A 26,678-nucleotide genomic window follows, 5' to 3' on the forward strand; every position below is an offset into this window, starting at 1 on the left:
CGAGCCACACTCCTATAAGCTGGACTAAAAAAATCATTAAATTGATTTAATTTCTTTTTTATAAACTTTTATACCAATTTTATTTATTTAGTTTTTTGGTCTTTCTTGAGACAGGGTCTCCCTGTAGCCCCAGCTGGCCTGGAACTTACTATGTGGAGCAGGCTGACCTTGAACTCACAGAGATCCACCTACCTCTGCCTCCCGAGTGCTTGGATTAAAGGCATGTGTCTTCATGCCCAGCTAGCAATTTTCATAATTAGAGAAGTAAATAACACATTTAAAAACCTCTTCGGAGGGTTGGAGAGATGGTTCAGTCATTAAGAATACTTCCTGCAGGGACTGGAGAGATGGCTCAGCAGTTAAGAGCACTGACTGCTCTTGCTGAGGACCTGGGTTCAATTCCCAGCACTCACATGGCAGCTACAAACCAACCTGAACGCCAGTTTCAGGGGAATCTGAAGCCTTCTTCTGACCTCCGTGGCATTGCACGACACGGGTGCACTCACTTACATGCAGGCAATACACTCATACACATAAAATAAAAATAATAAAAATATTTTAAAAAAGAATACTTTCTGCTCCTTCAGAGAACCTGAGTTCAGTTCCCAGCACCCACATAGGACAACTCACAACTGCCTGTAACTCCAGCTGCAAAAGATCTGACACCCTCTTCTGGCTTCTGCAAGCACCTGCATGCATTACTCACAATAAGAGTAATCTTTTTAAAAAGTTTTTAAAAATTGTATTTATTTTTATTTTATATGTATGAGTGTTTTGACTGCATGCATGTAAGGGCACCCTTGCCATTCAATGGCCGTGGAGGCCAGAAGACGATGGATCCCCTAGAACTGGAGTAGTTACAGATGGTTGTTAGCTGCCATGTGGGAGACCCCTGTCTCAAACACACACAAACACACTCGCACTACCACCACCACCACCAATACAGTAAAATGAATCACTATTTAATGAAGAGGTATCAATGGGCAGATAAGTGAAGGGGGACTAGATCCATTAACATTTGCAGGTGCCCTTTGGCTCAGCCCCATCCCGCCCCCTAGGACTACAACCAGAACTACATTTCCCAGAAGGCCGCGGGAGCCGGGCATGCGCAGCGCGGCGCTGGGAGGCTGCGACGCCGAGTTTCACTCCGGCAGCCTCGGCTGAGTCGGAGTCACTGTCCGGGTTTCTACCCAGGCCAAGTGGGAGCTGGAGCCCGAGTTCGGCATTCATCTGGGCCTTTTCCCTCGGCTCTCCTCGGACTCGGTAAGAGAGACGGGCGGGCCTGCTGACCAGCGGGGCTGGGGTCCGGAAGGTAGGTAGGTGGGTGGGTGAGTTGGAGGGGTGGACATTGAGCCTAGCTGGGACCGGAAGGGGGCGGTCGTGCAAGGGAGCGAGGGAGGGCGGTATGGGGTGAGTCCCGGGAGCATCGGGAACACTAGACTCCGGGCCACCCGGATCTTGGAGACTGGAAGTCGCAGTTGGGACGTTCCGGGCTTTGGGGACAGGGTTGGGTGCGGTGGGAACTCTATTCTTGCAGAGACAGGGTCGCACCCCTGGGAGTTTGAGCCCCATCGGACCTTGGAAGGGCAAGGAGGCTATTGCCTCCACCCCACCCCACCCCTGCGCTCCCTGAGCGGGTAGTTGCAGTTCTGCTGGGGGTCTACATCCAGGCGAAGTACTCCACCACCTGGCTTGGGGTTGGACTTTGGAGGAGTTTGCCTCCCCACTCCATGGGTCTTCTTTCAAACTGGGTGCCTGGGTCAGTTTGGGGAGTGCCTGATGTGGGATGAGATGGAGTTAGAAGACTTCCTCCTTCGGAGGCTAGGCATTCATCCCATCGCGCAGAGCCAGCTGCGGGGTGTCCACTTTAGCTTCACTTCCTCAAAGGCATGAATAGGAATGTGCACAGAAGCAGGACTTTTAAGGGACGCCAAATATTGCTGTATGTCTTGCTAGCCGCTTCGAAGTTCTGGAGTGCTGAGCATGGTGGTGCACGCTTGTAATCCCAGCATTTAGGAGACTGAGGCGGGAGGATGGAGCGCTCAAACTCTGCCTGTGCCCTGTGCTGCATCTAGAAAGACTCTGCCTTAACCACCCCCTTCTACCCCACCCCACAAATTCTAGCAAGCCAGCTGTGGTGACTTAGGCCTGTAATCTCAACACTAGGGTACAAAAGCATGAGAATCAAGGAATTCCAGGTCAGCTTGATGTATATACTGTGGACCCTTCTCAAAAAAACGAAAAAGGTGATCGGGATGTGGTGGCTGAAAAGGTGGCTGGGTATGTTGGTGGAGGTCTTTAGTCCAGCACTCAGGAGGCAGAGACAGGCCTCGTGAGTTTGAGGTTAGCCTGTTCTACATAGTGAGTTCCAGGCCATCCAGGACTACCTAGTGAAACCTTGTCTCAAAACGCAAACAACAAAAACAAACACAAAACCAACAGAAACCAAATGAACAACACAAAACAGCCACAACCTACCCCCTCCCCCAAAAAAATAATAGCTCTAGAAAGTAGACTTCCTTGTAGTCATAAAATCAGGGCAGACTGAAGCTTACCCAGGTATCTAGGTCCCTTTGTCCATTACTATGTGACCTTGGCCAGATTTTTATCCTCTCTGGTACACTGATTTCCTGGGTGGACTGTCCAGTATACTGACTTCTGATGTCCTCTTACCAGCCTTTTTGGGAAAGGGCTCAGTTGAGTGGGCTGAGGAAGACTGTCACGCCTTCTGCTTTCTGCCCAGGCTGTTGGAAAATAAATGTGGTAATTTCCAGTTCCCAGCCACAGCACACGGGATCCAACATCTGTGCACTTGCTCTTTTTCGCTTGCTGCCATTTCTCCATTGACGACTTAATCATCGTCTTTTTGGCAAAGGTGCCTTGGAATTTGTGTCGCTGAGTCAGCAAGCCTTCAGCTTTGCCTGGTTTTTGTTATTTGCCATGCCTATCAAGATGGGAAGTGAGACAAGTTATTCCTAAGGATCTGAGTCTCCATATCAAGAAGGGACAGTTGGCGCCAGCCCTGCAGAGAGAGGAGGTAAGAGCTGTGGGGGAACTTATCTTACTGCCTTTGAAATCTGGTTTTCTGAAAGAGAAGATGGGAGCCCATGTGGTGGTGCACACCTTTAACCTCAGCACTCGGAAGGCAGAGGCAGGCAGATTTCTGTGAGTTCCAGGCTAGCCAGGTCTACATAGCAAATTCTAGGCCAGCTGGGGCTACAGAGAGACTATGTCTCACCCCCCCCAACCCCCAACAACAGCAACAACAAAACCCAAAATGAAAGAGAAGGTTGGGGTGAAGCATGGGGACGGGGTAGATGGCTCAGTAGGTAAAGTGCTGGTTTTGCAAGCTAAAGGGTCTGAGTTTGATCCCTAGAACCAATGTTAAAAGCTTGGCATGGTGGTGTATATTTGTAATTCTAGTGATAGGGAGGAGACTGGCGAATGAATACTTGGGGCTTGCTTGGCAGTCAGCCAGCTTAGCCTGCTTGGCAAGTGCCAGGCCAATGGAGACTCCTAATTAAAAAAAAAAAAAAATGCTGGGTGTGGCAGTACATGCCTTTAGCACTAGGGAGACAGAGTCAGGTGAATCTCTGTGAGGTCAAGACCACTTGGTCTACATAGCAAGTTCCAGGGTAGTTGGGGCTCCAGGGAGACCCTGTCTCAAAACAGCAACCAAATAAAACCCCCACAAACAAACAAAAAAACAAATAACAACAAAAGAGCTAACCAAAAACCAAGTGGATGGCTCCTGAGGAACTACAAACCAGATTGTTCTCTAACCTCCATGAGTACACATGTACTGCGGCACACATGCTCATTCATGGTTGTGCACACACACTAAGACATGCTGGTGTACAGGTGAAGAGAAGGCAGGCAGTATGGAGGGTGGGCTTCCAGGGCTCCAGGAAGAAAATGAGGCCTGGGAGTTGAGCGTTGGTTGCCAGCTGCTGCAGATAAATTCAAATGGCTCTTTACCAATCGCCACTCCCCTTCTAACCTGTCTTAGAGGGAGCTTCCTACTTCAAGACGTGCTTTATGGGCTCAGAGTAGCTCTGGTAGAGTACTTAGCTAGCACACAAGACCCTGAGTACAGTCAATGGCACTTCAAAAGAAATTTTCTTTTAAGATTTATTTATTTTTGTTTTATGTTTAAAGAATGTCTCACCTACATCCATGCTTGTGTACCATGTGTCTCCCTGGTAACTACAGAGGCCAGGAGAGAGGGGCATCAGATCTGGAACTGGAGTTACAGTAGTCATGAGACACTCTGTGGGTGGGTAATGGGAACTGAACCTAGGTCCTTTGTAAGAGCAGTGGGTGCTCTTAACTGTTGAGCTATCTCTTCAGCCTGACCCCCACTTTTTCAAAAACATTATTTTTCCATTTATTGTGTGTGTATGTGTACAGGTACACATGTGTGGATGTCAGAGGACAGCTTTGAGCAGTCAAGGTTCTTCCATCATGTGGGTTCTGAGGATCAAATTCAGGTCATCAGGCTTGGTAGTGAGTGCCTGTACCCAATATGGATATACCATCATGCCACCTCCCCCACTTTTGTTTTTGAGACAGGATGTCACTATATAGCCTTGACTGGAACTCCCTATATAGATCAGGCTGACCTTGAATTTCCAGGCTTCTCCTCCCAAGTACTGGGGGATTATAGGTTTGTGTCACCACTCCCAGACCCCCCCCACTCCCAGACCCCCCCATTTAAAAAATATATATATATATATAAAACGCTTTATTACTATGCAAACCTGAGAACCTTGACTCTCAGTTCTCATGGGAGAAGGAAGGAACCAACTCTTGAAAGATCTGACTCTACCCAGGAGCATTGGCATACAGGTGCCCACACTCGTACAATAATAATAAAATTAAAGTAAGCTGGGCGTAGTTGCAAATGCCTTTAAATCCCAGCAATAGGGAGGCAGAGGCAGGCAAATGTCTGTAAATTCGAGGGCAGCCTGGTATTCATAGAGTTCCAGGCCAGCCAGAGCTACATAGAGAGACCCTGTCTCAGAAAACAAAACAAAGAAAAAATTTAATTGATTAAAAGTAAATTTTAAAAAAGGGGGGCTGAGGTGGCTCAGGGGTTAAGAGCACTTGCTGTTCTTTCAGGGGACCCAAGTTCGATTCTCAGCACCTGCTTGGTAGCTCCTTCATCTTCTTCTGGCCTCTGTAGGCACTATGCACATACCAGTAAACATACCAGCAATCAAAACACACAAATTAAAAACAAATCAGTCGTTTAAAAAATAATAATACTTTTCCCCTAGTTTGGGATGCATGCCTATCATCCCAGCACTTAGAAGACTAAGTAAGGCTGGAGGATTGCAAGTTTGAAGTCAGCCTGGGTTATATAGGCAGTTGAAGACCAGCCCTAGACTTGCTTGGTGGTACAAATTGTAATCCCAGCACTTGGTAAAATGAGGCAGGAGGATCACAAGTTCAAGGCTATCCTGGGCTATGTACTAAGTTCTAACAGCCTGGGCTTCATAGGGAGATGCTGTCTCAAAAAATCCCAAACAACCCCGCCTCCCCTTGTTTTATAGAATAGAGGAACAAGTCACAATTTCTGCACTTGAATTGGAAATGTTCATTTCTTTGAACAAACCTCTGCTGAGTGCCAGACAAGATCTCTATCTTCTGGCAACTTCTTGGGTGGCAAAACAGACACTACAGTCTGACCAGATGTTTTCAGTATGGTGGGTGCAGAGCTGAGGGGAGTCACAAGGCAGAGTCCTCCTCCTAGAGGGGGGTAGGCAGCAGGGTCAGGAAGGCTATAGCCAAGGTAAGCTGTAACGGAAGCCTAGGATGGAGAAAGTGGGGAGGAAGTCTGGCAGGGTTGCCCACATTTGCATAGTCATAAATGCCAGGGCAGGGCTGGGCCACTGCAAGTAGCTATTAACGACTAGATCAGTGAGGGGTGTCTGTAGAGTAAAGGAGGCTGGGCAGGTGGGAAGGGGGCAGTGTGTACAGGCTTCTGGGAGGCCATGCCAGTTACTAGTGGATTATCATCCACCAAAAATGTATATACTGGAAGTTCCATCTCTAGTGTGGTGGTAGTGGTGATGTGGAGCCCCGAAGAGGTGATGCTTAGCGAGAGGTCATTAGCTTCCTTAGGCCACTGGGACTTCACTTATGAGCTGATTAATGCTAACCTTGGTCAGTGGATTGGTTCTGCTAGAATGAATTTGTTCCCAGAGAGTGGGTCAATAGAAAGCAAAGCTATCTCACAGGCTTGGCCACTTCTGCCCCTCTTATTTTCCTTCCTGTTTTCCACTCCAAAGGTCTGGTGCCATGGTCTTGGACATTCCAGTCATTACAATGATGTGCCAAATAAATTGCTTTAGCGACTGGGGATGAAGCTTAGTTGGTAGAGTGCTTGCCTACCACGTACAAAGCCTGGGTTCCACCCCCAACGCTGCATGAAATGGCATGTTAGCATATGCCTGCCCTCCCAGTGCTTTGGAGGTGGAGGGAGGAGGATTAGGAAGTTTAAGGTCATCCTCAGCTACATAGTGAGACCAAGGCCAGACTGGGCTACATGAAACTTGTCTCATATATAAAAACCAAATTTCTTTAGCTTAGAAGTTGCTCTATACCACAAAATGCACACCAAGGCTCTTGAGAGCAGAAGGATCTTAGCAGAAACTCAGGAAGGACGGACAGGATGCTGTGGAAGTTAGTGTTTTCTTTCTGTTGGGAACATCAAAGCATAGAGGTGCTGTTTGAAGATTTATTTTTATTATTTTTAATTACACATATGTGTGTGTATCTTTGGATATGTGCATGTGAGTGGAGGTGCCTTCTGAGGCCAGAAGCCTCAGATTTCCCTGCAGTTAAAAGTTGCAGGAGGTTGTGAGCTGCCCTCTTGTGGATCACCCAAGATGAGTGCAGGGAACAACATGGGTCTTCTGAAGAGTAGTACATGTTCCTAATCATCCCTGAGCCATGTCTTCAATCCTAGAGGTGGTGTTTAAATTGGGCCTTGGGGCTGGGATGTTGCTCAGTGGTAGAGTAGCTGTCATAAGCGTGAGCCTGTGAATTTGGATCCCCAGCACCCACGTAAAAAATTGTGTGTAGTGGCACCTGCCTGTAATCCCAGTGCTGGGGAGGTGGAGACAAGAGGCTCCTAGGGGCTTGCCAGCCAGCTCATTTGCCAAATAGGTGAGCTTCTGGTTCCTGAGAGATTGTGTCACAAAAAATAATGTGGAGGGGGTGGAGAGATGGCTGAGCGTCCATATCAAGTGGCTTAGGCTCTGATGTCCTCTTCTGACCTCTATGGGAACCCATACACATGTGTACAAATACACTATAAAATCAGAGTTTAAAGTAAAAAATAATGTGGAAAATGATTGAGGAAGATGGCTGATGTCAACCTCTGACCTCTGCACACATGTCCACACACAAACACCTGTGTACACATCTCTACAAAACGAAATTACAGAGAAGGTGAAGGTTATCTTTGGACTGAGACAGAGGCATGGAGTTGGGGAATACGAATCTTCACGTAATTTTTTTCTTTATTGAAATAGGATCTCATTAGGTAGCCTTGGCTAGCCTGAAACTTGTTATGTAGACCAGGCTGGCCTGGAGCTCACAGAGATCTGCTTGCTTCTGCCTTTCAAGTGCTGGGATTAAAGTTGTATATCACTACATGCAATTTTTTTTTTTTTAAGATTTATTTATTTTTCCAGTTGTGAGTTCAAGGCCAGTCTGGTCTACCTAGTGAGTTCCAGGACAGCTGGGGCTACAGAGAGACCTTGTCTCAAAAAGACAAAGAAAAAAGATTTATTTTTATTTTATGTGCACATATATGTACCATGTGTATATAGTACCAGTGGAGGCCAGAAGAGGCATTAAGTCCCTTGGAACTGAAATTACAGGCTTTTGTGGGTGTTTGGAATTGAACCTGGGTCATTCCCTGAAAGAGTAACAAGTATTCTTTTTTTTTTGCGGGGGTGGGGGAATGTTTCTTTTGAGACAGGGTCTCCCTGTAGTCCCAGCTGGCCTGGAACTCACCATGTAGACCAGACTGGCCTCCATCTTACAGGGATCTGCCTCCCAAGGGCTGGGATTAAAGGCACGCCTGGCACAAGTACTCTTAATCACTGAGCCATTTCTCCGGCCCAAGAGAAGGTCTTGAAGGGAGGCATGCTGGCAAATCTCAGTGACAGGAAGGTAGAGACCATACTGTGATGGCTCTGACTGTTGGCCTAAGGAGTCCAAACTTCATTTTGCAGATCCCGGGGAGGAGAGGAAGAGGAAGATCAGAACATATGCTTGAGGGCGATAGTCTTGCACCTGTTTTTGTGGTGGACTAGGAGAAACAAGTTGGTGAGGCCAGCTGGGAGGATGTGCTTATTATTAATGTGGGAGGCAGTAAGGCCCCAAGCAGATGTAGTCAGTGGGGTGGGGGAGGTGTGTGGGCCGAGGCAGCTGTGGGCAGAGGTTGAGGAGGAGCAAGAATCTCTGGTTTTTCTCATGGCTGCCTGAGGCAGAGCGGGACCTGATAATCCACAGGGAGAAGGAGCTTGGAAGGAAAGGATGGTTTCAGACTGTGTGTATGCGTGCATGTGCTCATGTGTATGTATGCATGCATGCATATACATGGGTATGTGTTCACATGTATGGTGGCCAGGGATTGACATTGGATATCTTCCTCAATCACTCTCTACCTTATTTTTTTTTTGAATAAAAACTTATTTTTATTTTAAGTATATAAGTATTTTGCCTGAATGTATGTAAGTGCACTAGTGTCATACAGTGCCCGCAGAGGCCAGAAGAGGGTGTAGGATCTGCTGGAACTGGAGTTAAGCATGGGTGTTAGCTGCCATATGTGTGCTGGGAACTGAACCTGGGTCCTCTGCAAGAGCAGCCAATGCTCTTAACTGCTGAGCTTTCTCTCCAGCCCCTCTACTTTATTATTTGTTTGTTTATTTATTCATTTGGGGTTTTTGAGACAATGTCTCCCCAACTGGTTTGGAACTATATGTAGACTAGACTGGCCTCGTTCTCATAGAGACCCACCTGCCTCAGACTCATTGCTGGGATTAAAACAATCTGGGATTAAAGACCCACATGCCTCCACGCCAGGTTCAGAGATTTTTTTGTTGTGTTGGTCTTTTTGAAAGTATGTGTGTGTTTATTACATGAACTAGAGAGAAGGCTCAGTGGTTAAGAGCACTGGCTGCTCCTGCAGAGGACCTAGGTTCAGTTCCCAGCACCCAGATGGTGGCTAGCAGCCATCTGGAACTCCAATTTCAGAGGATACAACCCCCTCTTCTGGCCTTTGCTGGTATTGCACATACATTCAGGCAAAACATACATAAAATAAAAATAAAATATTAATTTAAAGTTACAGCCCCAGCTCTTGAGTGTCCTGTCATCCTAGTCCTTGGTGGGTGAAGGCAGGAAAGTCACCTTCCTGCTACATAGTAAGTTTCAGACTAGTCAAGTCACTGGGTCTGACCCCCAACACTGTGAAATAATAAATCAGAACATTGAACATTGTCTGTCTGTGGGCTCACAACACTACTGTCATCCTCCAGCAGTACCTGGGTGGTTTGTCTTAGGACATTCTGGAACTCGAGGATAGGGATGTATGTCCTGGCAAGGAGTTTTGGTGATGTTTACTAGGCCGTCCATGACTGAAACTCCACTGGAGCAGTAGCAGCTTTGGTAATGACGGTGGGCAGCTGACACTGAACAGCTTTGGAGGCAGACTAAGACCCTCCTGTCAAGAAGCCTTTCCTCAGGTCAGGTACAAAGCTAGCATAGCAAAGAGGCTCTCTACTTTACTAGAAATTCAACTTTAATTTGAAAAAAAAAAAAAAAATAGTGAGATGCCAAAGCGCTTGCTGCCAAGCCTGACCACACGAGTTCAATCCCTGGGACCCACATGGTAGAAAGAACCAACTCTTGCAAGTTGTCCTCTGACCTCCACACGTAGGCTGTGGCAGGTGCACACATACATTAAATTAAAATGTAATAAAAATTCTTTTCAAATGGGGGCTGTAAAATTGTGCTATAGCCTTGCCTAGCATGCACATGGCCTTAGGTTTCATCCCTAGCATGAAACAAAACCACAAAATAAAAACTGGTTGTGAGAATGGACTCTAGATGCTTATGGATGCAGGGCACAGATTTTTTTTTTTAATTTCTTTCATTTATAGGGCTGGAGAGATATCTCAGTGGTTAAGAGCACTGGCTGGTCTTGCAGAGGATCTGGGTTCGATTCCCAGCACCCACAAGGCGGCTAACAACCATCTGTAACTCTAGTTACGGGTCTGATGCCCTCTTCTGAACTCCACGGGCATTGTATGACACAGGTGCACTTACACATATGCAGGCAGAACATTCATACACATAAATAATTTATTTTTATTTTATGTGTATGTGTATTACCTGCTTGTGTGTAAGTGCACCCATGTTGTACAATGCCCATGGAGATCAGAAGAGGGTGTTGGATTCCTCTGGAACTGGGAACCTTGTGGATGCTGGGAATCGAACCTGGGTCCTCTGGAAGAGCAGTCAGTGCCCTTAACCACTGAACCATCTCTCTAGTCTGCTAAGCTCACATTCTTCTTTATCCATCCCTAGCTCCCCAGCTCCCAGTTTTTTCAGATTTTCTTTTTTTCCTCCCCTCTTTTTTAAATTTTTATTTGTACAAGTGTTTTGATTGCTGTGCATTTACTGGTTTGTGTATAGTGCCCATGAAGACTGGAAGGGGGCAAAAGAGCCACCATGTGGGTGCTAGGAATCAAGCCCAGGTCCTCTGGAAGAATAGCCAGTGCTCTTAACCCCTCAGCCACCTCTGCAGCCCCATACTTTCATTTTCTAAAGTGAGAAAGTATTATTATTATCAGAAAAAAAAAATCTGTGAACCAGGTGTCGTGCACGCCTTTAATCCCAGCACTCAGGAGGCAGAGACAGAGGAGTCTTTGAGTTTGAGGCCAGTCTGGTCTACATAGTAAGTTCCAAGCCAGCCAGGGTTACAGGGAGACCCTCTCTTAAAAAAAAACAAAAAATGAAATCTGAGGCTGAAGAAATGGCCCAGTAGCTAAGAGCACTGGCTCTGCAAGCATGGGGACCAGTGTTCAAGTAACTTAACACACACATACTACTCAGCACACACATGAAAAGCCAGGAATGGGAAGGCTGCAGAGATGGCTCAGGTTAGGAACACTTGATGCTCTTCCAGAGGACACAATTTCAGTTTCCAGCACCTACATCCAACCACCTGTAACTACAGCTCTGAGGGAACTTGATGCCTGTGGCCTTTGCAGGCACTTGCACACATGCACACGTAGAATAAAAGAGCTGAGATAGCCGCTCATGCCTCTTATCCCAGCACTTGAAGGCTGAGACAAGAGGATTGCCAGGAGTTTGAGGCCAATTGTAAGGCCAGTTGAGGCCTGGGCTATGGAGCCTGTCTCAGAAAACAAAAACCAAACAAATTCCCTTATTAGTTAGGGCTCGTGGGTTCAGTGGAGTCTTGAGTTTCATTGCCAGTACTGAAAAAAAAAAATTCCCATATTGTAGGATGTTTGCACTGCCTCCAGATTGAGACTTTTTCCCACAGCCAATTAGTATAATTTTCATAATTAAGAACACCCTAAATAGCCTCACCATTAGGTGCTGAAACAAATTGAGTTTTTGAAGTATAGCTTTGCACAGGCTGGGGCTGTTGTAGGGAATGGGTGCATCGACACAGGGTTTCATTGTGTGTAATTGCAGGTTCCAGTAACGAGTCAGTGGATGTGTGTAGGCACCAACTCAGAAGGTACAGGCCTCTGGAGCAGGTGTTTTTTTATTACACTATTGTGTGTGTGAGTGTGTGCGTGCACATGCACCAAAACATGTGGATGTTAGAAGACAACTTTGCAAGCTATCATTTCTCTCTTCCTACCATGTAGATCCCAGGGATCAAACTCAGGTTGTCAAGCTTGGTGGCAGGTTCCTTTACCTACTGAGCCATCTCACCAGCTTTGCCTCCCCTCGATTGCCCTAGGGTTTCAGACTCTGTGGCATGGGGCATTTGAAGTGCTACAGCCCCATATTGGAGTCAATGGAAGCTGTCCCCTCAGGGATGCTGAATCCAAAACATGCAGGCCTGCTGGGATGATTGTGGCCTTTGTGCAGAAAGGGACAGCAGGGTGGAGTTACCTTCCTATGAGGGTGTGGGTCAGAGGGCTCAGGACAAGGACACAGTGGAGTCTAGAAAGATCAGCATGTATACTTAGTGAGGTACCAGCAAGATCAGTGACTGGGGAATGGGAAAGGCTTGGAATATTCTGGAACTTGGTAGAATCAGCTGTGGCTGGGCACCAAGTCCCAAAGATGGAGAGCTTGATATGGGGTGGGGCCTGGCTGGCTGTGGAGGCAGTGGTGGCCTCAGATCTATGGTAGCCTGAGCATCCCTACTGTTGCCCTGGCTATAGGGCAGAGTTCTGAAAGTTGGTTCATCTGGGCATGGGCAGACATGCTGGAACACACCTGAAGGCTGATGCTGCAACAGGCTGTGGCCAGCTAAACCATGAGTGACACCTTGAAAGTCATAGGCTCTGAAATGAATCCTCAAGTTTGTGGCTCAGCGAAGTTACAGACACTTCTGATTGTAGATTCTGAACTAAGCCAACCTTGCCCCAGGCACCCTGGGTTTCATCCTTCCTATTGGATCCCCTGGAACTGGAGTTACAGATTTGATTGTTAGCTTCCATGTGGGTGCTGGGAACTGAACACAGGTCCTCTGCAAGAGCAGCCTGTGCTCTTAATCACTATCACTGAGCCATCTCTCCAGCCCCCTCTACCTTCATATTTGAGATGGGGTCTCTCACTGAACCTAGAGCCCACCTCCATTTCATGTCAGCTACATTGACTGGTCAGCAAGCCCCCAGGATCTGCCTATCTCCATCCCTCCAGGAGTGGGATTACAAACATGTTCCCCTTTTATGTGGGTGCTGGGGATCTGGATTTAGGTCCTTGTGCTTAACACAGCAAGGTCTTGAGCCATCTCCCCAGGTCACTACCTTTTATTTTTTTGAGATAATCCCATGTAATCCAGGCTGGCCTCAAATTCAGAATTCTCCTGTCTCAGCCTCTTAGGTGCTAGTGTCACAGCATGTGTCACCAAACCTGACTAGGTAGGTGTTTTACACTGTCTTGTTTAGTCTCTCATGAAAATTACTTAGCAAAGATGACTCAGCAGGTAAAATTATAAAAAAAGAAAAAATTACTTAACTTAAGCATCAAAGTCTCCATTTTTTAAAATGAAAACAAGTGAGCTGAGAGCAGAGCCTTTCCACAGCCACCAGAGCCTGTGCCTCTTCCTTTTTTCCCTTCTAGGACCGTGGTCTTGGCCTTCTTAAACGTTAAAAAGTACACAGTCTAGGGGTGCATCGGAAGCCTAGGCTCTAGCCTTGTAGGTTGCTGTATGCTGAGCAACTAGCCAAATCTCAGTTCTCCCCATATGAAACAAGGATATAGTTGGATGTGAGCTTAGGGATCTGGTTGTGGGACTCAGGAAACTGACCAGGATGCTGTCAGTGCAGGGTCCAAGAGCCCATGTGTGTGGAGGCGGGGGAGGGAGGCATGGTACAGTGACCTGGCAGATCTTCCCTTGTAGGACAATATGGACATATCCTGATGTTACTGCCTACCTTCCTCAACTGTGTTCTGAGCTAGCATTTGTGGAATGTCTGCTGGGCGCTGACCCTGCATCTGTGAATGAACACTGGGCCGTTGCTGTCCGGTGGGACCAGAAGACATGGGGCTGGACCATTCCCAGATGTGTTCCTGCTCAGTGATGCAGGGGAAGGAGTGCAGGGCTGTGAGGTCCTGTGTTACTGAAGGGTTCTAGACAGGTGCTCCACTGCTGAGCCACATCCCCAGAGTGACAAGTTGAGGGTGAAGGATGCAGCAAGTTCACTGGGGAGGAGAGTGGGGAGGAAACTGGGAGAGGAATCCCCTCAGAAAAATGGAGGACCAATGGCCGGTTATCGAGGCCTAGGAGTGGGCTGTGAGGATACCCAAGGGGCACTCTAGTGCTTAAGGCTCCTTTGTGGCCAATAATGGTCCCTGGGCAGTCTGCAGTAGCAGACAGAACCTGTGCTTTCTCTCTCTCTCTGTGTGTGTGTGTGTGTGTGTGTGTGTGTGTGTGTGTGTGTGTGTGTACGTACATGTACATACTGGTGTGGGTGTTTCTGCATGCAGAGGTCAGAGGAGGACTTGAGGTGTTTTCCTCTATCGCTCTCTGTCCTGCCTCCAGATAGGGTCTCTCTCTGAACCTGAAGCTTGCCATTTTGGCTAGGCAGTGAGCTCCTGTGATTGGCCTGTCTAATCTGTCCTACAACACTAGGGTTGCAGTCACCTGTGGTCATGGCTGGCTTTTACATGATCCTGAGGATCCAAACTCAGATCATTATTTTTGTACAGCAAGGGCTCTGTCCCCTGACCCATTTCCCCAGTCCCAGAACCTGTGCTTTGAGTCCCCCCTCAGCACAGCCCCTAGGGGTGTCTTGGAACCCTTGATTTCTGAGCCACAGTGTTTCCTCCTCTGTAGTATAGCAGGTGTTAATGTGTATCTCACAGACAAGGCCTGAATTGGGAACTATGGGCACCTTACACAGTATACACGGTCATCATGGCCTTATCTACAAAGATTTGGGGTGACTTACAAATATGCTGAGGACTGGGAGTCTGACTCAGTTGTAGAGTACCTGCCTAGAATTCTCCAGTGAGGGGCTGGGGTGTAGCTCAGCAGTAGAGCACCTGCCTAGAATCCTCCAGTGAGGAGCTAGGGGTATGGCTCAGTGGTAGAGCATCTGCCTAGTGTCTCCCAGTGAGGGGCTGGGGGTGTGGCTCAGTGGTAGAGCACCTTCCTAGAATCCCCTAGTGAGCAGCTAGGGGTGTAGCTCAGTGGTAGAGTATTTGCCAAGACTTCCAGAGAGAAGCTGGGATGTGTGGCATGTTCAAAGCCTTTGGTTTCCATCCTTAGCATTCAAAAGATAAGTTAATTAAATTTGAAAATTTGAACTAAGTAACCAGGTCAGAAGGAGATCACTGGTTATAAGACAGAAGCTAGGTAGTGATCAGCCCCCTACTTTTACTGTATTGCATATTCTAGAATGTTGCCGAAGGAGAGGGAGACAGCAGGAATTACTTTGAATTCTCTGATTCATGGTACCCTGAAGGTATTATAGAAAACTGGAATTCTTTTTTTCTTCAGCTGTCTGACAAGGCCCCGACATGTGTGAGTAACTGCTGTTTCTTGTCCCAGGTCCACCGGAGGCACTTGGCAATGAACCTGAGCCTGCAGCCCAGAGTGGTGTGAAGTCTTCAGGAAAGCAGAGGGAGTCCTGGGGAAGATGGCCATGGCCCCAAGCTCATCCCTGCCACAGGTGTACCCCAGCCCCATGGTGGTGGCAGTCTGGGAATGGCAGGATGGGCTGGGCACCTGGCACCCCTACAGCGCCACTGTCTGTTCCTTCATTGAGCAGCAGTTTATTCAGCAGAAGGGCCAGCGCTTCGGGCTAGGGAGCCTGGCCCACAGCATTCCTCTAGGCCAGGCTGACCCCTCTCTGGCCCCTTACATCATTGACCTCCCCAGCTGGACCCAGTTCCGCCAGGACACTGGTAAGAACCTTCTGCCTCTGGTACAAGTCTGGGCACCTGGCTTTAGGCTAGTCTCTGTGCTAGGCATTGGGGTTATGGTTGTAAAGGACAGCCCTTCCTTTCCAGCTTTTGAAACACATAAACTGCTACCAGAGCTGAGGATGTAGCTCAGTAGGTAGAGTGCTTGCCTAGCATACATGAAGCCCTGGGTTTCATCCCTAGAACCATATAAACTGGACATGGAGTACATGTCTATAATCCCAGCACTGGGGAGATACATAGATGCTGGAAGATCAAGAGTTCAAGGTCATCCTCCACTACATAGCCAGTTCTTGGCAGCCTGGGCTACACAAGACTTTGTCTCAAAAGAAACCAGCTACCACCTGGGTGCAGTGGACCTCATAAAATGGCTTGGTAGTTGTGGAATATGCACTGGAAACTGAGTGCAGAGGCCCTCCTGGCCCCTTCTTCCTTGTCTCCCAATCAAAAAGTGCTTGTGTTTACCTGTAGGGACTTGAGGGTCTTCAGCAGGCTGCCTAACATGGACCTAGCATGCCATAGTAGTTGAGAGAGTCTGGCAGTCCTAAGTCTTGTTGGTTTGTGTGTGGACACTATGGACACACCACAGACACACACATATACATATGCAAATACTACAGACACATACACACATATGTACATGGACACTAGTTAACTATGTAGCTGTAGCCCAGGGTGACCAGGTGTGTGAGCTAGGTTTCCCAGGCCAGCCACTTGCTGCTCCAGATTGTGCTCACCTGCAGTTTCAGCATTTGGGAGGTTGAGACAGGAGGATTGCCAAGAGTTTAAAGCAAGGACTAGAGAGAGAACTCATCAGTTAAGAGTACTGACTGCTCTTGCAGAGGATCTGGGTTCAGTTCCCAGCACCTCATGGCGGCTAACAACTGTCCATAACTCTAGTTCCAGGGATCTGACTCCTCCTTCTGGCCTCTGCAGGCATTGCATGCATGTGGTACATTTATATACATGCAGGCAAAACACTCATAAACATAATTTTTTTGGGGGGGGGTCTTTTTGAGGCAGGGTCTCCCTGTAGCCCCAGCTGGTCTGGAACTCACTATGTAGACCAGGCTGGCCTTGAGCTCATAGAGATCCACTGCCTTCTTCCCAAGTGCTAGGATTAAAGGCATGTGCTACCACGCCTGGCTTTCATAGATATAAAATTTTTTTAAAAAGAATTTAAGGCCAACCTGTCTTAGGAGGGAGGGAGGGAGGAAAGGAGGGAAAGAAGGAAAGAGGGAGAGAAGAGGGAGGGAGGGAAGGAAGGAATGAATGAATGAAATGTGGACTGTATCTGACCCCAGCTTCCAGTGTCTCCTGCCATGGAGAGTGAACCCCTGCTCTGTGACTTGGTTCTTTGGGAGGCCCAGTTTCTTTGCTTCAGAAACCTTCTGTGAAATCTGAAAAGGATGGGCTCTGCCATCTCCAGGGTCAAATAGCAGTGTGACCTTTGCTGACAGTGATTGTTTGTTTCTTAGTTTGGTTATTAGCAGGGAAAAGAACTGGGGCTGGGAGTATAACAGTGGTAGAGCACATACCTAGAACATGTGAGGCCCCTTGGGTCCATCTGCAACAACAAACACACGCATGTGTACAAACAGGCATTCACAGACATAGGAGACATACACAGACAGTATGGACACACCACAGACACATGCACACACACATACATACGCGAATACTATAGACACATACACACATACATACATGTACCCACACAAAGGTGGGTGTGGTGGTGCACACCTGTAGTGTCAGCACTCAGGAGAGTGAGACAGGAGGATCTAGGGACCCTGCCAGCAGAATCCCTGTTCACATGCCCTACTCATTTACACAGGCACTATGCGGGCAGTGCGCAGACACCTGTTTGCCCAGAATTCTGCCCCAGGGAAGGGCATCGTCTGGGAGTGGCTAGGTGATGATGGATCCTGGACAGCCTACGAAGCCAGTGTCTGTGACTATCTGGAGCAGCAAGTGGCCCAGGGTACCCAGCTTGTGGATTTGGCTCCCCTGGGCTATAACTACACCGTCAACTATGCCACCCACACACAAACCAACAAGACTTCCAGCTTCTGCCGGAGTGTGCGACGCCAAGTGGGGCCAGCTTACCCGGCAACTGCTGTCATCGCTCCCCCAGGCCATACAGGAATCGCCTGTTCTTGCCAACAGTGCCTCCATGGTAGTGGAACTGGCCCAGTGTCAGGCCGCTACCGCCACTCCATGACCAACCTGCCTGCGTATCCTGCCCCCCAGACGCCCCACCGGACAGCCATTGTCTTTGGGGCCCACCAGGCCTTTGCTCCATACAATAAACCCTCGCTGTCTGGGGCCAGGTCTGCGCCCAGGCTGAATACCACCAACCCCTGGGGCACAACACCTCCTGCCCTGGGCAACCACTTCATCTTCCGCACCAGCCTCTCCCACCTGGGACCACAGCTCCTGCCCTCAGGACCATCCACTTCCAGTGGAGCCAGGTATTTTTTTTTTTTTTTTATTTTTTAACATTCCCCTCTCTGAAGAGGTAACCCTAAAATCTTTTAAGGATTAGATACAAGCTCCCAAATACTTTTGACATTTTTGGCCTTGGAACAGAGTATGTTGCTAAAGGCCCAAGGACATTTTGACTTTTAGCCAAGAAACTGGCTACATTTCTTTGGGGTCTTTTTACCCTAACTGCCTAGCCAATTCCTACCTCCTATTCTTATCCCATCCTCTGAAGGGGTTACCCAAATTGCCAATAGGGAATAGGGACGCCAACTGCTCTGAAGCCAGATATCTTGTAGCTGGGACTTGCATTCTCACGTCCATGGGAGGCCCTCCCTACAGCTTTGCATCTGTACCCTAGTTTCTCTTGCAAGTGCCACATAGGTGCTCCTTGATTCTGTCTGATGTGGTATCCCATTGGGTCCCTAACCTTTGATCCTTGAGTCCTGGTAGCCCTGGGTTAAAATCAGCAATCTTTTTTTTTTTTTTTTTTTTTCTTTTTTTTGGCTGTCCCATGTAGCTCAGGCTGTCCTTCAGTTCCCCATATAGCTGAGGGTAACCTTGAACTTTCGGTGATCCTCCTGTCTCCATCTCCCAAATACTGAGTTTTATATAGTTCCAGGGACAGAACTCAGCGCTTCATGAATTCCAGAACTCCAACTTTTTTTTTTTTTAAGTTTTGTTTTTGCCTTTTGAAACAGGGTTTCATTCTGTAGCCCAGGCTGACCTGGGGCTCATTCCATAGCCCAGGCCGTCCTTGAACTTTGAGCAAACTTCCTTCCATGGTGGGATTATAGCCTTTACCCCCAGCTCAGTAGTCCTCTTATTCTCGCAGGATTGTGGAGCCCTGTACCCAGAAGTACAGATCTATTGCCTGGGCTTTTGGAATGCACGGACTGCAGACATTGTGAACTAACTGCATTCTCCTTGTCTTCTGCCATGTGCTGGGCACTGTAGAAGTGGAGGTAGATGGTTTACCTCTGACCCTGAGCCCACAGATTAGTTCAGAGGAGGACCAGGGTTCCAGGGTGAGGATAGGGAAAGACAGAGTGTGGGCGATAGCTCCTGAGAAAGATGACCACATTGGAGGCCCATCCAAACCAGGTGCTGTGCTGGGCTTTGTTTTGTTTGTGGTGCTGGAGATGGAAGCCAGGGCTTTGCATATGCTAGGCAAGTGCTCCACACTGACCTGTAACCCAGCCCTGTTTTGCTTGTTGCTAAGATAGGGTCTCTCTCTGTAGCTCAGACTGGCCTGGAGTCCACCGTCTTTTTGTGTCAGCTTCCCACAGTGTTGGCATTATAGGTATGTGCCATCCTGTCCAACCCAAGTGGTATTTAAAAAGCTTTTATTTTAGCCGGGCATGGTGACTCACACCTTTAAGCACTTGGGAGGCAGAGGCAGGCAGATCTCTGTGAGAATGGAGGCTAGTCTGGAATACATAGTGAGTTCCAGACCAGTTGGGGCTACAGGGAGACCCTGTCTCAAAAACAAAATTGATTTTATTTCATTGCATTTTGTTTATTATTTATGTGTGGGGGGGTGAGTAGGTATGCATGCCACAGTGCATATGGAGATCAAAGGACAACTTGGAGGAGTTGGTTCTTTCTGTTACCACGTGGGTCCTGGGAAATCAAATTCAGGTCATCAGGCTTGGCAGTAAGCACTTTTACCCGCTGGTCCATCTCACCAGCTCTGGAACCGTTTTTTTTTTATTTTGAGAAAAAAGGGTCCCTTTGTAGCCCAGGCTGTCCTGGAATTCTCCATTCTCCTGCTTCCACCTTCTGTATACCGTCATGCCCAGGCAGGTAGCTTTCAGTTTAATGGGGGAAGAGAGCGCGTGCGTGTGTGTGTACATGTGCATACTTTACATTGCTGGAGGTTGAATTCAGGGCCTCACACTTGCTAGGCAAGTGATTGCCATTGAGCTGCATCCCCAACCCTCACTTGGGCTCTTATAGAACCTCCTATCTTGGGCAGCAGGCTGATAGGAACTCCATTGTCCTTATTGGTCCATGTTGGGCAGTGAATTCCATGTGGGAGAAGAAGGGGGCTAGTTTCTGAAGGAGAAGGACCTGCAGAGTGGAGATGGAATGCATGGGCCTCTTGCTGCTCTGCTCCCCAGGGAAGAACACAGCTTGTTAGTCTTGATTGACAACTAGTCCTCATCTTTTGCCGCCTTGTCACTCAGCCCCATCCCTGCCCATTTATGTCACAACCTTGAGGAATGAAGCTTCACATAATATCAAAGGCCTAGGCAGCTTCTTGGGCAGCTAGTGTTTGTTCAAGTGGATTTTAGAGGATACTACTAGCTTCTGTAAAGAACATGCATGCCAGGAACTTTTTGTGTATATGTGGTGATGCTCTTAGGGGTCGTAGAACCCATATTACCAGGTACTTTTTCCTAAAGTCTTCGGATGAGGGCCTGTGAGATGTGGCTTACTGATGAGTCCCTTCCTAGACTCCCCCAATGAGGGGCTGGGGGTGTGACTCAGTGGTAGAGTACCTGCCTAGACTCCCCCAGTGAGGGGCTGGGGGTGTGACTCAGTGGTAGAGTGCCTGCCTAGACTCCCCCAGTGAGGGGCTGGGAGTGTGGCTCAGTGGTAGAACACCTGCCTAGAATCCCCCACTGAGGGGCCAGGAGCATGGCTCAGTGGTAGAGTGCCTACCTTGCATGGAGAACGCCCTGGATTCCATCCTCAGGAACACCCCTCTCCCCACGTACCAAAAAATGTCAGTGAACTATGTGGGGCACATAATATAAAGAGGTGCTGAAACTGTCCTCACTATGGAATGAGGAAGGGAGGAGCCCTTGTGGGAAATGAATGAGGAGGGGTCTGGTAGACAGGGAGGGTAGAGGGTCTTGCTTGGGTCTGCATCTTCCAGGTTGGAGTTGGGACTCGTGGATCTATCTCCTCTGGGAATTGGAGGTCTAGACAGCCAATTCTGTCACTGGCTCTGCAGGCTTTCACATGGACGGACACTGGCTCCCAGAGGCAGCCCTTTCTCTTCCCTTTCACTCTTACTGTGTGGGCCAGTCATTCAGGGAACAGGAGTCCAAGGCCAGCCCAGAGCATTGATATACAGTTTCAGCTTTCTTGAGATTGTTACCAATTTATTTTGAGGCAGATCTCATTCTATGCCATCCTCTTTTCTCCCCCTTTCCTTCCTCTCCTGCTCCTCTTTCTCTCCCTCCCTGTCTACTCCTCCCTCTCTTGTTCCTCCTTCCTCTTCCAGGCAGTCTCACTCTGTAGTCCATCCTGGCCTAAAACTCACTAGCCAGGTAACATGCAGCATAAGCTATTCTCAAACTTGTGGTCCTCCTGAGCGCTCAGATTACAGGCACGAGGCACCATGCCCTGCTGAGGCAAACTTTAAACAGAGCTGTAACTGAGAATGCAGGATTGAGTCAGATGTAATGGGTTCTGGTTCCTTTCTCTTGGTACAGGGCTTCCATTCGAGTCTCCATGTGTAGACCTACAGGCACTGCTGAGAGACTCGGTGCAGGCCAGGCCAGTGATGGAGGACGTCATTGGGCCAGCCTACTGCTGCTGGGCAGGTTGTTCTGTTGCTACTTGCCATATGCCAAGAGCCAGGAGGAACCAGGCCAGCCTGCTGTGTTGGTTGAGACATCCTGGCAGAAGTCACTATGTTATATTTCCTCAGGGTTTTCTGGAGGTGGGAGGCGTATCCTTTCACTTGTAGAGACCTATCCAGGCTTTGAAAAGACAAAAAGATTTTCCCATATCTCATTTTAAAAAAAAAATGTGTGTGTGTGTGTGTGTGTGTGTGTGTGTGTGTGTGTGTGTGTGTGTATGCAAGCCTGCATGCATGTGTGTATATGTGGAGGTCAGAGGACAACCTGTGTGTGTCAGTTCTCCACTTCATGTGCATCCTAGGAATTGAACATGGTCATCAGGCTTGGCTGCAAGCTCCTTCAACCACTGAGCCATGTTGCCAGCCCTCCATATCTAATTTTATACTGTGAGCCTCCTTGATCACCTTGCTGTGATGGGTTATAGAACCACAGCACTCACTAACAACCCCCGACACCCCCCAAATCTCTTCCCACAACTGGCCCTGGGAGGAGAAATGCAAACATTCAGCATCTTGTTCTCCCTGGAGGCTGCAGTAACAGATCTGCAGCCAGGAGAAGGTTAAGAGTATTAGGTGAAAGTTTCCTAGCTCTGGGGAGGGAGGAGGTGGTGGGGCCAGCAGGGCCTGTCTGAAGAGAGCACACAGGGTTGGGGGAACCTAGGAACTGCTCTGCCTGCTGGTGAGCTGCTGACCGACTGAGCAGGTAGCATCCCAGGCTTCTGTGGAATCCATACCCTGCCCCTCTCTTTTCTTTTGCTTTATTTTTAAAGCATAAGTGGTTTCTCTTTGTTTCTTGCTCAATCTCCGTAAAACTGGCTGTGCCCCCTGGGAGCATGCAGTCATTGGAGACAAAGCTGGGTCATTTGTAACTGAGCTGCAGGGTGTAAGTATATTTCCTGGTAGCTGAAGTTTTATCCCTTTAAGTGGCAAAACAAGTGTTCTAAAGAGGGTGGGTGGAAGTTTCCAAAATGTGTCAATGCACGCACCCTGTCTTCTGTAATGTAGGGTGTGACACCTTGCTTGGGGTTTTGATGTCAAGTGGTGATCAGGGCTGGCAGCTTTGCCACCTTGCCAGGAGTGTCCAACCTGTGGTCCACAGGCTGTGCTGCATCTAGCCCAAATAGCTACGAACGCTTGCTCAAAGCAAACTGTAAACTTACTTAAGACATAGGGTTTGGTATTTGTGTGTGATTTTTGTGTTTGTGTGTATATAGGTACACAATGTGTGTGTGTGGATGTATGTACATGTATGCAGATGCCAGAGGTCAACCTCAAGTGTCCTACCTCAGAATTTGTCCACTTGGTTATTTTTTTTTAGTTTTTTAGTTTTTTTTTTTTATTAAAATTTTTTTATTTTTAATCTATGTGTGTGATTGTGTGTGGGCATGCTTATGTATCTGAGGGGCTCGAAGAGGCTGTCAGAGCCCTAGAGCTGGAGTTACATGCCATTGTGAGCTGCCTGACATGGGTGCTGGGAACTGAACCAGGGTCCTCTGGAAGAGCAGCATGAGCTCTTAACCACTGAGCCATCTCTCCAGCCCTGCTCCCCTTAAACTTTTCAAAAAAATATATATGTATCTTTGTGAATGTATGTGCACATATATGGGCGAGTGTTCACTGAGGCTAGAAGAGGGCATTGCATCCCTTGGAGCTGGAGTTACAGGTAGTTGTGAGCTACCTGATGTGGGTGCTGGGTCTGAACTCAGTTTCTCATGATTGAGCAGCAAGGGATCTTAACCGTGGAACTATCTTCTCTAGCCTCACCTTGGTTTTGAGTTGGGGTTTCTCACTGGCCTGAAATTTGCCAGTTAAGTTCTAGGTTGGCTGGCTAGTGAGCCACAGGGACCTCCCCAGTCTCCACTTCCCCAGCACTGGGATTTAAAACATAGACCACCACTTTTTTTGTGTATTCTGGGCATCAGACTCAGGTCCTTGTGTTTGTAAGGCAAGCACTTTATCAACCGAGTTATACCCCTAGCCTGCAATGTTTGTTTATTATAACTTGATCATAGGGTTCTGAAGCATGGGAACATGGTATGTACAATGTTAAAGGTTAAGACATTTTTTTATTTTTAATTAAAAATTATTTAATTTTATTTTTATTTTATGTTATGAGTGTTTGCCTGCGTGTATGTAAGTGCCATATATGTACAGTGCCTGTGGAGCCCAGAAGAGGGCTTTGGATCACCTGGAACTGGAGTTACTGATGGTTTTAGCCACCATGTGGGTGCTGAGAACTGAACCTGGGTCTTCTGCAAGAACAGCCAGCACTCTTAACCACTAAGCCATCTCTCCAGCCCCTTATTTTTACTTTATTTTTTGTCTTTTTGAGACAGGGTCTCTCTGTAGCCCCACCTGGCCTAGAACTTACTATGTAGACCAGACTGGCCTTGAACTCAGATATTCTCCTGCCTCTGCCTCCCAAGTGCTTCAACTAAAGACATGTGCCCACTATGCCTGGCCCTAATTTTTATTTTTAACTGTGTATGTGTGTGTGTCTGTGTGTGGGTATGTGCCCATAAGCCAGAGGCATTGGATTCCCCCAAGAGCTAGATTACAGGTGGTTGTAAGCTGGGAATTGAAAACTCAGGTCTTCTGAGAGAACGGTACATGTTCTTAATCACTGTGCCATCTCTCCAGCCCTTATTATTACTCTGTGTGTGTGTGTGTGTGTGTGTGTGTGTGTGTGTTTGTTGTTTTTGAGACAGAGTATCCCTGTAGCCCCTGCTGGCCTGGAACTCACTATGTAGACCAGGCAGGCTTTGATCAGATCTGTCTGCTTTTGCCTTCCAAGTGCTGGGATTAAAGGCGTGCACTACCACACCAGGGTTATTATTACTTTTTATTTATTTGGTGTGTGCATGCATCTAGAGGTAAGAGGACAACTTGTTCAAGTTGGTTCTCTCCTTCCCTCATGTCAGGCTTGAACTTGGGACATTAGGCTTGGCAGCAGGTACTTTACCCGCTGAGCCATCTAGCTCCCTAAACCTTAACTTGATTTTAAGAGAGGACTTTGCTGTATAGCCCTAGCCCGCTTGTATGTAGCTTAGTTTGGCTTGAACTCAGGGTCCTCCTCAGCCTCTTGAATGCTGAGATTACAGTTGTGAGCCGTCATACCCAGCAGCATCTGTGCTGCTGCTCTAAGGAGAGCCCTCCCTCCTACTGCCCTGGGAATCTGGCTGGGGCTGTGATTACAACTATGGACAGGCTCGGCCCCGGTTCCTGCTTGCTGTCTGTCCTTCGGTAAGCCAGGGCCAGTCCTTGTCTGTGTTTTCATGTCCCCTCCTGAGATTAGGGAGTTGTATAGTTCAGTTCCTGGATTTTATTTTATTTATTTTTTTGGTGTTTTTGAGACAAGGTCTCCCTGTAGCCCCAACTGGCCTGGAACTCTCTATGCAGACCGGGCTGGCCTTGAACTTACAGAGATCTGTCTGTTTCTGCCTCCCCTGAGTTGCTGGGGTTAAAGGCATGTGCCACTACACCTGGCTGAATTTTCTGTTTTAATTTTATTTGTGTATTTATTTTTTAATTATATTTGTTTGGTGTGTGCTTCATGCGTGTATAGGTCAGAGAACCACTTGTGAGAGTGAGTTCTCACTTTCCACAATGTGAGCTGCCATGGTAGCCAGGCAGTGCCCACCCTCTGCCTGAGTGTCTTCCCTGTTTTAGGTTGAGCCCTGTGGAGCAAAGACTCGGGAGGGGATCCAGTGTGGAGACCATAATCTTCACATTTCATCATCAAGAATGGGCTGGGATATATGGAAGGATCTGGAAGAAGAGCTGGCAAGAGCTCTGACTTTCTTTGCCAAGTGTTCTCAAAGAAGAGCTTTGCCCCATACCAAAATGGCATGCATTCCTGTCTGATATATTTATCTATCTCTTGATCCCCTGGAGCTGTTATAGGACTAGGGATTGAACCCAGGGCCTCACTCATGTTAGGCAAGGATGCTATGAGCTACACTCCCAAGCCCTCCCTTTTTACATTTATTTATTGTGTGTGTGCGTGTGTCTGTATCTGTGTCTATGTGTGTATACCTGCACTTGTACATATAGGAGGTCAGAGGACAACTTGCAGGAATTGGTTTTCTCCTTCCACCATTTGGTTTCAAGCTCAGGTTGTCAAGCTAGGCTGGAGCAGGTGCCTTTACCCACTGAATCATCTCGAGAGCCCTCCCAGCCCCTCTTTTTAAAAATTTTGTTCATTTATTTTTACTTTTTTTGGTCTTTTTGAGACAGGGTCTCCCTGTAGCCTCAGCTGGCCTGGAACTCACTGTGTAGACCTGGCTGGCCTTGCACTCAGAGAGATCCACCTGCCTCTGCCTCCTCCTCCCTGTGCTGAGACTACCTACCACCTGGCCTATTTTTACTTTTATGTGTATGAGTGTTTTGCCTGTGTAGGTATAAAGTGGACCATGTGTGTCAAATGCCCTTGGAGGCCAGAAGAGGGCATTGTATTCCCCTGGAACTGGAGTTACAGATGGTTGTGAGCTGCCCAACATGGGTGCTGGGAACCAAATCTAGTCCTCTGCCAAAGCAACCAGTGCTCGTAAGTGTTGAGGTATCTCTCTCCAGCTCCTGTTATTTTGAGATTTCATTTTGGTAGGAATCCCACAAAACTGGTGTCATGTTTTCCTGGGTGCATTGTGTCTAGGAGTCCCTGATACTTCTCCATTACTGGTGAAATTGGTCTCCAATGCTTGTTAAAGTGACTTGTCTGCTGATGTCTCCTCTGTGCATGCACCCTGAGAGCCCTCAGCATGAAACAGATAATTTGGGGGCCGAGTATTTGACCATGAGCCCTTGCTTTATCACTTACTACTGGGTGATCTTGAGCAAGTTGGGCTTGGTTTTGTTTTTGTGTTCTTTTGAGACAGGGTCTAGCTATGTAGCCCATGCTAGCTTGGAACTCCATATATTTAACTCTGGCTAGCTCTAAACTCCT

The 26,678-nt window shown here is 47.8% G+C and overlaps 1 protein-coding gene across 5 annotated transcripts in view; it reads left to right on the forward strand.

Moving 5' to 3' along the window:
• Positions 1–1,120: 1,120 nt before the first annotated feature.
• Positions 1,121–26,678, forward strand: part of Dtx2 (deltex E3 ubiquitin ligase 2) — a 39,548-nt gene continuing 13,990 nt past the window's right edge. For 3 of the 5 annotated variants that reach the window (XM_008832271.3, XM_008832273.3, XM_008832274.3), the window contains exons 1-4: positions 1,121–1,263; positions 2,876–3,037; positions 15,287–15,642; positions 17,495–18,131. In XM_008832271.3, coding sequence (XP_008830493.1) covers positions 15,375–15,642; positions 17,495–18,131 — 905 coding nt within the window. In that variant the 5' untranslated portion in view covers positions 1,121–1,263; positions 2,876–3,037; positions 15,287–15,374. Of the gene's footprint in view, positions 1,264–2,875; positions 3,038–8,249; positions 8,344–15,286; positions 15,643–17,494; positions 18,132–26,678 lie in introns of all 5 variants that reach the window. The other 2 variants (XM_017797928.2, XM_017797929.2) reach the window with 2 other exon arrangements.

Source organism: Nannospalax galili, unplaced genomic scaffold (assembly GCF_000622305.1).
Source record: "Nannospalax galili isolate Female #2095 unplaced genomic scaffold, S.galili_v1.0 scaffold675, whole genome shotgun sequence".
In the NCBI taxonomy this organism is placed as follows: domain Eukaryota; kingdom Metazoa; phylum Chordata; class Mammalia; order Rodentia; family Spalacidae; genus Nannospalax; species Nannospalax galili.